At 47.0% G+C, this 12,237-nt stretch overlaps 1 protein-coding gene across 1 annotated transcript in view; it reads right to left on the bottom strand.

Moving 5' to 3' along the window:
* Positions 1-12,237, bottom strand: part of SYNE2 (spectrin repeat containing nuclear envelope protein 2) — a 256,016-nt gene that overhangs the window by 90,447 nt on the left and 153,332 nt on the right. The window contains exons 63-68 of the mRNA XM_083729549.1: positions 11,621-11,854; positions 6,369-6,551; positions 4,622-4,750; positions 3,302-3,414; positions 2,105-2,261; positions 60-188 (exon numbers count right to left, since the gene is read on the bottom strand). Coding sequence (XP_083585675.1) covers positions 60-188; positions 2,105-2,261; positions 3,302-3,414; positions 4,622-4,750; positions 6,369-6,551; positions 11,621-11,854 — 945 coding nt within the window. The remainder of the gene's footprint in view (positions 1-59; positions 189-2,104; positions 2,262-3,301; positions 3,415-4,621; positions 4,751-6,368; positions 6,552-11,620; positions 11,855-12,237) is intronic.

The raw sequence follows: 12,237 nt of genomic DNA, 5'->3' as shown, positions 1-12,237 counted from the left end.
CCCACCAGCCACGCCGGCAATTTATGTAACCGGGGGGGGGGGGGGGATGCATTTAGTACCTGTGTCTGAACAGACGCTTCTTGGCTCAGATTGCCAAGCTGTGCCGTGTACGTTTTCAGCTCCTCGACGGTTGGAGTTCTCACACTCGCTGTGGCACCCTTGGGTAGAATATTTATTTTGGTAGAGATCTAACATTTGGAAAAGCAAAACGTGTTTGGACAAATGCTCCAGATTAAACTCATGGTGATACAGAATGTTCTTATAACAGCAGCAACTAGCTAGCTAGCTACAACATAAACCAATATTAAGTTCACCATCTTGGAATGGACACAGAAGTGTCCATTCTTTGTAGGTGGCGTGAAATCTGCTCACAACAAGAGCCTAGCATCTGCTGTGTCTGTGCCAATGAGCATGTCTACCTATGGCTGAAGCTCTGTCAATGTGCGTTCTAGTTTTTCAAGGCGATAAACCCAACTTGGTAGGCACCTTTCAAGTATTTGGGTGTCTCAGCCTTCCTGAAGTCCTTAGACATAAGACGGATCCTGAAGAATAGACCATTTAAGAGGGTCCCCTGCAAACGTTTGAAGGGCTGTCATGTAGGTGATGGAAGAAATATCATTCCGTTGTTCCAGACAGTAGGGCCTGAACTAACAAGTTCAAACGACAAGAACTGGGATTGCAACCAAAATTAAACAACGATTCTCAGGTAACAAGCTGATCGCCAGCAGAATAGACTACCTGGCAAGATACAAGACTCTCCTTCGCTTGAGGTTTTTAAGCAGAGGATGCTATAGCTATGGATCTCCTGTCTTGGCAGACTAGATGATATTTCGAGGTGCCATTTTGATCTGTGTTGCCCTCTTCTTCTCCGACATGGGGACATTATTACTGACCTATTTCAAACGCTTGCTATTAAAAAATCTGAAAGTCTTAGAAACACCACTGTTGATTGTGTACATCCTTGTCTCTTTCACTGTCACCTTTTGGTCACAGGGGTTTTGCAGATTTGTGAAAACAACCCCCCACACACAGATGACTGGGGCCCAGTGCAGACAAAGCATATCCTCATGGCTAAGAAGTTGAAAATATGCTACGACGACTCTCTCTCTCTCAGGCTCAATCTGCACTAAACATTTAAAGCAGTATCATACTGTTATAAACAGCCAAGGCTTCCCCCAAAGAATCCTGGGACATGTAGTTTGGTAAGAGTGCTAAGAATTGTTTGGAGACCCCATTTCCCTCCCAGAACTACATTTCCCAGGGTTCCCTGGGGTCGATTGTTAAACCACTCTGGGAATGGTAGCTCTGTGAGAGGAACAGGGTTCTCTCATGACTCTCAGTTCTCTTAATAGGCCAATGGCCTATGTAGACCAGCATCCTGTTCTCACACTGGCCAACCAGGTGCCTGGAGGAAGCCTGCAAACAAGGCATGCGTGCAACAGCACTCTGCCCACCTGTGACTTCCAGCTACTGGTATCCCCTCTGACAGCAGAGGCAGAACATTGTACTGCTGCAAAGGGTTGGCACAGAGGGTCAAAATGTTAGAATTCCTGCTCTATGATTACAGTCATGGGATTTTTGTCTTTCACATGACGGTATATGTTTTGACTCCACAGAGTGGGAAGTGACAAAGACAGGATGAAGTGGGACTATTGTCCTTTGTTCTTTCTCTCTTTGCTGTCTGATGCTAGAGAGAGAGGGAGCCATGTTGCAGTGCTCCGTGTGTGTTTTTATGTAAATAAAGTAGATTAGCCAAAATGCTGAGTTGCTGAGGTGTGTTACGCAACTGCACAAACTCTGCGGATCTCTAAGTGTGCCAGTGTCGGTTGGTATCTGTCGCTGTGATGTTTGGGCTGAAGAAAGCTTATGAAGCTCCCGAGCCATCAACCAGGAGGGAGGGAACATGCCAGTCGGGCATGTGTCTCTGCCAGGGTTCTACTTGAGTGTAGGCTGAACTCCTGACAAAAAGGTGTATAATACCGAGCTGAAGGAATTTGCTAGCTGTTGAAGTGCCACAGCTCTTGTCTTGTTTTTGCTGCAACAGACTAACACAGCTACGCCTCTGGAAATTGTTATTAAGGGATGGGAAAATTAGTATACTAACCTGAGATTCAGGGAACTGACAGTGAGGAGGGTTCATCTTCAAGAGCAGCTCCTCCTGCAAATGTTGCCACTTGTCACCTGCTTGGTCCTTGGGAATCAGACCAAGGGGCTCACTTCCAGAGCTGGGTGCCTCGTGACTAGATCGGCGCATCAGACTGCTATGAGATAAAATAATCGAGAGAAAAACCAACGGTTCTCAGTATAATACTGTTCACAACACAGTCTGGTTTACTTAACCTGCTCAAAGAGAGGAAGTATCCAAAATCTGGGCTTTCACTAAACCTGACAACCTGAACCCAAATATATTTGATTTCTTACACATCCTATACCCTAAGGTCACAGAGCAGGCTATCGCAACAAAATATACCATTATAAAATCCATAAATCAATGAAAGTGTAAAAAAAAACCCCTATTGAAAACAGCTCCATTTATTTATTTATTGTATGTACATCCACCTTCTTTCCTCCAGGAGCTCAGGGTGGTATATGTTGTCCTCCTCCCTTGTGAGGTATGTTGTGATGGACTACAACACCCATCATCCACGGCCAGCTTAGCCCAATGGCAAAGGATCATGGGAGTTATAGTCTACCCATATCTGAGGGCCCAAGGTTGAAGAACACTGGTCTACACTGACAGACGGTGATTATCCAGGTTTTCAGGCAACGTGTCCAGAGGAGGGCAACCAAAATGGTCAAAGGCCTGGAAACGATGCCTTATGAGGAACGGCTAAGGCAGCTGGGCATGTTTAGCCTGGAGAAGAGGAGGTTAAGGGGTGATATGATAGCCATGTTCAAATATATAAAAGGATGTCACATAGAGGAGGGAGAAAGGTTGTTTTTTGCTGCTCCAGAGAAGCGGACACGGAGCAATGGTTCCAAGCTACAAGAAAGAAGATTCCACCTAAACATTAGGAAGAACTTCCTGACAGTAAGAGCTGTTTGACAGTGGAATTTGCTGCCAAGGAGTGTGGTGGAGTCTCCTTCTTTGGAGGTCTTTAAGCAGAGGCTTGACAACCATATGTCAGGAGTGCTCTGATGGTGTTTCCTGCTTGGCAGGGGGTTGGACTCAATGGCCCTTGTGGTCTCTTCCAACTCTATAATTCTATGATTCTATGATTCAATTTGGGATTGACTTTCTGTACGCAAGGCAGATCCTCTCACAACAAACTTGAGGAGTGTGTTTGTTTTGTTTTTTTACCTTGCTTGCAATTCCAGAGTTCTGCCATCCCCAGATTGCGGCTGCATCTTCTCCATGTACACGTCAATGAAGTCAACAAGATTGTTTTGTTCTGACAGCTGCAGCAGCAGCTCCTGCAAGTGAGGAAAAGAAACAGAGGAAAACTCAAAACGTGAAAAATTGGGGTTTTCTGAAAGCAATGACTTGCCCCCTTTCACTGTCTTGGTGGCAGGAGCAGTATGGCTCAGACTGGGAGTCCTGAGGGTAGGGGACTGGTTTCCTCCTCTACTAGGATTTCTATACAGAGAAGGAAGCTGAATGCAGTTGATACAGACGGTAACAATGATAACAACAGCTTCATACTGACCCCCTTCACCAGCAGGCCCCATGGCTCGTTACAACAATCTCATGTTAAAAATGAAAAACAGTTAAAAGAGGTTACAGTCACAGGAATAGGGCATGCCCTGAAAACACACATTTCAGGTGTTAAAAGGCCAGGGTAAAGAGGTGCGTCTTCCGCGTTTGCCAAAAGCTGCATAGTGAAGAGGCCAGACATGTCTCTTGTGGTAAGGGCACTCCACAATTTTGGGGTGCCAAAGAGAATTCTCTCTTCTGGGCCACCCACCAAATTTCTGAGGGAGATTTGCCTACCCATGTTCTTGGGAGTTCTAAGAACATGGGTAGGCAAACTAAGGCCCGGATCCAGCCCAATCACTTTCTAAATCCGGCCCGCGGATGGTCTGGGAATCAGCATGTCTTTACATGAGTAGAATGTGCCCTTTTATTTAAAATGCATCTCTGGGTTAATTGTGGGGCCTGCCTGGTGTTTCTACAAGAGAAGAATGTGTGCTTTTATTTAAAATGCATTTCTTAGTTATTTGTGGGGCATAGGAATTCATTATTCCCCCCCCCCAAAAAATATAATCTGGCCCCCCACAAGGTCTGAAGGACAGTGGACCTGCTAAAATGGTTTGCTGACCCCTGCCCAAGAGGGTCCCCTCTTTGCCGAACTTAACAGTGTATTTCAGCCTCGGTAAAATAGGAATGTTTTTAAATTCCTCCTGAAAGTCAGTAATGAGGTTGACAGATGCCCCTCACTAGGAAAAGAATCTCATAAATGGGAACAGCCGCCAGAAAGGCCCTGTCCTGCTTCAACTCCAACTGGTGCAACCACCAACAAGGCCTCATCTGCTGAGCATCGGACCCAAGATGGTTGATACGTGGAGAAGGCACTTATGTGTGAGATGTATACAAGAGGCGGCAAAATTAAATATGGCAGAACAATAGACAGCAAAACCATCTTGCCGTGTTGTGGAGGAGGGGGAAAGGGAGCCGATTTACCTGCTGCTGCTCTAAACCATTCTGCCTACTGAAGAGAGGTTGGTCCAAGGTAAGAAGCGGGAATGTATCAGAGAGGTCAAAATAAAAGGGCTGAGGGAGCTCCTCAGAGGTATTTTCCTCAGGGATGATCTGCAGAGAGAGGCACACAGGTCAAAGGAACTTTTTAGCATAAGATTGCAGTGACAGAAAGGTGAGAGCGCCTCAATGTAGTTTTTTAATGCTAAATTTTGAACTCGGACACAGATTACCTGAATAATAATGAATTGGCTTAGACAATTTATATACCGCTTACAGATTTTTTGGGTGGGGAATCTCTAAGTGGTTTACAACCTCAATCCATATACCAAAAAAAAATATTTTTTAAAAATCAACCTAGAAAAACTCCATGTTATAAAATATCACACAACTAACTGTCAGCATCCTTGGGGAGTCGAGATGCCAGCTGGCTAGCCCCCAGCTGGATCATGCCCTTCCAGTCGTGACGATCCCCCAACCTCTGGTGCGACGTAAATCAGTGACTCAAAAGCCTGAGCACACTATATTAGCAGAGCATACTGCGCAAACAGAACAGGCGTGAGGCTTGTGGAAACATACTAACAACTAAAGATTTATTAAGCATAAATCAGGACAAAGAAAACATGTCGTCTCCCTTTCTTCTCCTCAGAGAGACAGTAAAAAGCAAAAGCTATACACACAACAGAAGTTCCCAGCAAGCTGTGCTGGTATGTAAACAGACATGTGACACGTAACAATCCCATGTCTGTTCCTTAAGGTGGAATGGAATTTTCCAACACTAACAAGGAGCCTGCATTGTTTGGAATCCTGACTAGTTAGTCTTCCAGACTGAGGGAGCCTCTACAAGCATTCGAATAATTATTCTCATTTATTGGATTTGTTGAATTATCTTGCCCATGGCAACCCAAAGCGACTTACTGTATTTTTTGCCCTATAGGACGCACTTTTCCCCCTCCAAAAATGAAGGGGAAATGTGTGTGCGTCCTATGGGGCGAATGCAGGCTTTCGCTGCAGCCTGGAGAGCGAGAGGGGTCGGTGCGCACTGACCCCTTTCGCTCTCTAGGCTTCAGGAAGCTATCCGCAAGCCTTGGGAGCCCGCGGGAGTTCCCGCCAGGCTCCCACGGCTTGCGGAGAGCTGCCTGCATCCCGAAGCCTGGGTGCGCTGAGCAGTCGCGCCGGGGCTTCGGGTAGCTCTGCGCAAGCCGCGGGAGCCCTCCCACAGCTTGCGGCTTGCGGAGAGCAGCCTGTTCTAGGGGCTGGGGAAGTCCCCCTTTATTTCCCCCCAAAAAAACTAGGTGCGTCCTATGGGCCGGTGCGTCCTATGGGGCGAAAAATACGGTAAAACCAACCAAACAGGCACAGAGGGCTTCACCTCCCTATCTGAGAAAGGCCACATGCAACACGAAGGACAGAATTCCTCAGCCCGCCCTCTTCTCACAAGTTTTAGAATTGTGTTAACAAACTGATTGCACAAATAGAGAAGTCTCCTGCAGCTTCTCAAAGGGGTTTGAGACTTATCCCTGCAACAAGACGTGGCAACACAGGCTGCTCCTGTTCCGTGTGCCAGCTAGCCAGTCAGCCATGCCCCTTTGCAGAATACTCCGTTCCAACAGGTATATAGTAAGACTGATACGAAAGCTTTGCAAACTGCAGCATGCGCATGCCCCACCGTGGCCACATGCGCACAACATCGACTCTCACAGTGGCCTTGTTTTTTGCGGTTTCGTTTTACCTGCTCTTCTGTGCTCTTCCCTTGGAGCATGCCCTGCACTCTTTTCAAGTTGCATTTCACATCTCTCAGCTTCGAAGACAGGCTCTCTGCCTCCTGACGGAGGCCAGGGCCCTCGCCACTGTGCCTGTCTTTGCAGTCCTCCAATAGGCGCGCCACTTTCTGTTCAATCTCTGATAAGATAGCCTGGAAAGTCAAGCAGTTAATCATTCTTTTTCTTTTTTAATCACTGCAAAGTTTACTTACTGAAAACACCCCAAGCTCATATTCTGTATTAGGGCAAAGGCTGGTAACAGGAATGTTTGGGTGGGTGAATCCAGAAGTGACTCATTTCCCCTTCTCCCTTGGGACAAAATCATTTATGTATTTGTGGCGGGTGTCAGAGGAGGAAGAGACAAACAGATACTTGCAAACTGCTCTGCAGCAACTTCATCATCCCAGTGGTCTTGTGGAAGACTAACCCTGTTAGACCATTGCAGCAAACAAACATCAGCAGAGGCCCGGAGCACCACAAAAGTTAATGCCTTAATAACTCTGTGTGCATTTTCAAAGGTGCTCCAGGTCTTTGTTGCTTTTCCTGTAATCTCTGGCGCAACCAGATACCTTTTCGCCCTAAGCAAGCCCAAACCTAATTAAGTCGGCATTCAGCCTTCCCATCCCATCTGATTATTCCGAACTGCAGGCTAAGATTTTGCATTTCATTTATCTTTTTCATTCTCCCTGCCCACCCCCCCCCCACACTTTATGTTACTAGCTTAACATACAGACAACTCATGAGTCCTCCTGATTAAATCTGAAAGCTTGCTTACTTGTTTCACCCTACTGTTCATTTTGGAGGTGTGTTTTTTTCTATTCCTCTTTCCTTTAATGGTCCAATGCAGCCACTAACATTTCTGTCGGTGTGCATTACACTTTACAGAATAACATTTAACAATGGGACTAAGGGATGTATAATCCTCACAATAAACTTGTGTAACAGTGTTTTAACAATTTGCTCACTTTTAAGCTTGCATATGCTTCTATTGATGTTCACTCTCTTTTGCTTGAATGTTTGTTGCACATTGATCAAGCCCTGAGCTACTTTGGGAAAAGGGTGATTCTTAAATAGCCTAAACCAGAGGTTTTCAACCTTTTGGGGTTCACAGCTCCCTTGACGAACTACGTTCTTTTCTGCGGCACCCCTGTGGGGCTCAGGAGCCCAGTTATGTCACCCCTTGCCAGCAGCTGGCAGCCCCTCACCTTCATCTCTCCTCCCCTCTCCTTGGGAGTCCTCCAGGCAACTGCTGCTGCTGCCCCTGGTCCCTGAGCTGCACCCCACCCCCTGCCCCAAAGAGAGGTGCCTCCTCACACTGCCCCACAGGGGCCTGAGAAGCGAGCACCCCCTGGCCAACCCCAGAGGCACTATTCACCTGGGGAGCTTGTAGCCAGGGCTGCTGCAACAACAATAATAATAATTTTTATTTATACTCCGCCCTCCCCAGCCAAGGCCAGGCTCAGGGCGGCTAACAAGCAATAATAAAAACAAGTTGAATGAATACAACTTAAAAACAAGATTAAAATACAACATTAAAATATTGAAACATTAAAATGCAGCCTCATCACAGGAGGAGAAAGGAAAAAGAAGGGGGGGGGGAATCAAATTGGCTCCAATCCAAAGGCAAGGTGGAACAACTCTGTCTTACAGGCCCTGCGGAAAGAAATCAGATCCCGCAGGGCCCTGGTCTCATGAGACAGAGCGTTCCACCAGGCCGGGGCCAGTGTTGAAAAGGCCCTGGCTCTGGTTGAGGCTAATCTAACTTCCTTAGGGCCCGGGACCTCTAGGGTGTTGCTATTTATGGACCTTAAGGTCCTCCATGGGGCATACCGGGAGAGGCGGTCCCATAGGTACAAGGGTCCTAAGCCGTGAAAGCCTTTGGGAGGCAGAGACGCAAGAGGGCATCAGAGGGAAGGAGGAAAGGAAAGAGGGACAGAGGCCAGTGTTGCCCACAGCATCCCTGACCATCATTCAAAGCACCCTGGTTGAAAACTACCAGCCTAAACAAAGAAACAAAACCCCAAAAGGTAGGTCTCTGCCCTGAAAGGCCTACAGTGATTAAGATAAGTAAGAATACAAAGGGAAAGATAAAGGATAAAAATGAATATGAATGAGCTTGCTGAAATTTTTTTTAAAGTGGAATACAAGAAGGGAAGGTGGGAGGAAGTAAGGAAAATAAGGTTTTGAAGACTATTAAAATGAACCAGAGTTTTCTTTTTAATTTTTTATTAATCTTTTTTATGTTTTCTTTTTTCTTTATGATTTTTGATGTTGTTTGTACCTTTGATGTTTGTTGTTTGTTGTCTTTCTATCTGTTGTAAAATTTAATAAATATCATTTATAAAAAATATATATATATATCATTTACAATCTAGATGTTGACAGTGGGGAGATGCCAAGTGTGTAGCTGTCATTGTGTGGCTCCCTTTGGAAGATGTGTAGTGCTGAATCACAGTCCGGACACTGAGGTCCAGCTCCGAGGGCCTTCTGGTGGTTCCTTCACTGCGAGAAGTAAGGTTACCAGGCAGAGGGTCTTCTTGGTAGTGGCGCCCGCCCTGTGGAATGCCCTTCCATCAGATGTCAAGGAAATAAACAACTATCTAGCTTTTAGAAGACATCTGAAGGCAGTCTTGTTCAGGGAAGTTTTTAATGTTTGAAGTTTTATTCTGTTTTAGTGTTCTGTTGGGAGCCGCCCAGAGTGGCTGAGGAAACCCAGTCAGATGGGCGAGGAATAAATAATAAAATTGTTGTTGTTGTTGTTGTTGTTATCCCTACATTTGCATGAAGTCAGGGCTGGTGAGGGAAGCCAAAGTGAAGGCAGGTTTCACAACAGCAAAGTATCAAAGCCTGTTGATGCTCTCCTTTGCATTTTGGATTCACACTCACGAGAATGAATTCAGTATCAGTATATGTAAAGGTAAAGGTACCCCTGCCCGTACGGGCCAGTCTTGACAGACTCTGGGGTTGTGCGCCCATCTCACTCAAGAGGCCAGGGGCCAGCGCTGTCCGGAGACACTTCCGGGTCACGTGGCCAGCGTGACATCGCTGCTCTGGCGAGCCAGAGCCGCACACGAAAACGCCGTTTACCTTCCCGCTGGTAAGCGGTCCCTATTTATCTACTTGCACCCGGAGGTGCTTTCGAACTGCTAGGTTGGCAGGCGCTGGGACCGAGCAGCGGGAGCGCACCCCGCCGCAGGGATTTGAACCACCGACCTTTCGATCGGCAAGTCCTAGGCGCTGAGGCTTTAACCCACAGCGCCACCTGCGGCCCAATCAGTATATGAGACACCCACAAATGCAGTCAAGCTAATTTAGGTGCAACCACACTACACACTCATGTTCTCTGGATAGGCCTCCATGGTGTTCTTTCTGTTGGGGATGAAGATTAGGGTCTTAAGCCAAAGAAGAGGAATTAACCATTTTGGAAGCAGAATGCTGTCTAGAGGGTTTTAGGCTGAAGTTTATGAAGGGAAAGATAAAGAAGACTGTAGCAGAATATGCTACAATCATGAGAGAACATTCTCAAAAATGTAGGGAAGAAGGGGAAGCAGATGCTGGGTTGCATACGCACCGTTCCTTTAAAGCGCCTGTGAAGCATGTTCAATCCCTTAAAGAATTCTGGGCACTGTAGTTTGATGCTGGGAATTCAACCCTGTCTGGGGAAAACTACAGTGCCCAGAATTCTCTGAGCGACATAGTGAATGTGGTATGTGCATTATACTGTGTACACAGTCCCTGTCCTCCAATCAGTTCAGCCCATCTATCGCCCAGAGAGGGACATGATCCATGGCATGGGAGCACATCTCCGGCACCTCACTGGAACCAGAAATGCACTTTCCAGAAATGTTGCAGAAACCCGCTCTCCATCCTTCTTTTGGCAGCTTTACAATTCCGGAGATGAATTAGGAATGGGCTTGTTTTTTTAATTGGTTTCCATATGTAACACATCATGCTTTAATTATTTGCAGCTGAGTCAGGTGAAGTTGGGTTTCGTTTTAGAGAGTTTATTTGTCATGCAAACATGATTTGTAATCTGAAATGTAAGGAACTCCTGCAGCCTAAGCAGAGGTGTGCATTCTCAACTGTGCCCTGGAAGAAGAACCCCCACGCTTAACTTTAGCAATGACTTGGTTTAAATTTTCCGCCAAGAAAAACTGCATGCTGCTACTGGTATGAATGTTTGTGCAAATTATTCTGTTCTAAGCACTGGGGGGAGGGTGCATATTGAGATATGCAGGGTATTATGACTATTATTATTAAATTTTCTATACAGCCCTTTATCCAAGGCTCACAGGGAAGATTACAATATAAAAAGGGCATGATAATCCTATTGCACATCACTAGAAACCCTTAGAAATCCTGCTGGCTTTGGGAGATTTCATTAGGCACTGTCCATGCAGTTTAAAGCAATAAGGACTAGAAACTTGGCGGTGGTTGAGATTATTGGAATGTGAATGCTCTGCCTTCATGACCCTTCCCAGCAGGTGTTGCAAGCCAGCACTGGAGGTGGGGGGATGCAGCAACTAACTGGCCAGCAGTGCTCTGCAAATGCTGGCCATTCGGCAGCACTGTGTCTGCACGATGCTGACCTTTGTCTCCAAACAAAACACAAAACAAATCATTGATAAGAACTTGGTGCCCCCTTCCCCTTGACTGCTGCAGAATGGCATTTCATCCACCACCAGTCCTTTCCAATGCCAAGCTTGCCAGCTAACATGAATATACAAGGGAGTAGGAGGCCTTTGCAGGGAAAAAGCAGTATGGGGAGTAATTAGCCACCCTCCAGTCCCCCTTCGCTGAAGGAAGCCGTTTCCCTTCAAATCTGGGCTGCTTTCCAATCTCAGAGCCTGGCTGGAGGGAAAACTGGTGGGAGAGAGGGGGCTTGTAGAAGGAAATGCACATATATGTCCCTGGCTGGTGTGTCTCTCCTGTTCTGGCCCTGGCCCTGCATTCACTTGTGGTTGGGTAACATAGCCTGTATTTGCAGGTACCTCCAGACAAGAAGCCAGTTAAGAACATGGGGGGAAGCGCCCGTCTCTGTGTGCCCCTATACAGAATCCAGCCAGTCCCTGTTTACTGCAGCAGCGTCACACACACAAAAAGAGCCAGAAGCAGGAACGACGAGGCTGCAGGCGTTATGTAGGCGCACCGAAATGAGAGGCAAAGGTGATTGGCTTACGAAACTGCAACAGCGACCTTTGGCCCGCTCAGCTCAGCTTACCTGGCACGCAGCTAGACGCTGCTCCACTGTCTGTTGCATTTGGCGGGTCTGGCCTCCTGATCCCAGGGACTCTTTCGTTTGGTCTAGCCACCGTTCCAGCTCAGCAATTTGTGCCTGCCACACATGGAGGAGCCGGGCAAGCTCTGAGTCAGGCCCACCGGCACCCACAGGCTCCTCTGAATCTCCCAATAAGCACTCGGCAGTGTTTGTGACTCGACTGGAGGAGGCTTTGCCCTGTGGGGAAGAAAAGATCTGGAAGATCTGCGAGCCTGAAAAAGAGCTAACGTGCTCTCGGAAAGCAGCACGAGCCGGGCAGATTAGGGGAGAAAGGAAAGGAAAAGTAAGCCCAGGTGCCAGCTGAGAGTCCCGTGATCTGGTGCAACAGGTTTCTTAGCAGCCGATTTGCATTTGCACAGGTAGAGCTCAGCTCGCACAGGAAGTCTGCTGACTCACAGTTCATTAGGTGGCTATCCCGGCGGGACACACACACCAGAAGTGTTTTTCTGGTGCGTGCTGTTAAGATTCTACGTGCTGCACTTCAAAGCTGGTTTACATGCCAGCGTATGATTTCTTTGTGCTGCTTTTGAGGTTTAGTATGGATAAGGATTGGGGCTAAA

This window comes from Podarcis gaigeae (assembly GCF_964106915.1).
Source record: "Podarcis gaigeae genome assembly, chromosome: 1".
NCBI lineage: Eukaryota > Metazoa > Chordata > Lepidosauria > Squamata > Lacertidae > Podarcis > Podarcis gaigeae.
The sequence above is the reverse complement of the archived record's forward strand: the minus strand, read 5'-3'. Positions and strand labels throughout refer to the sequence as shown.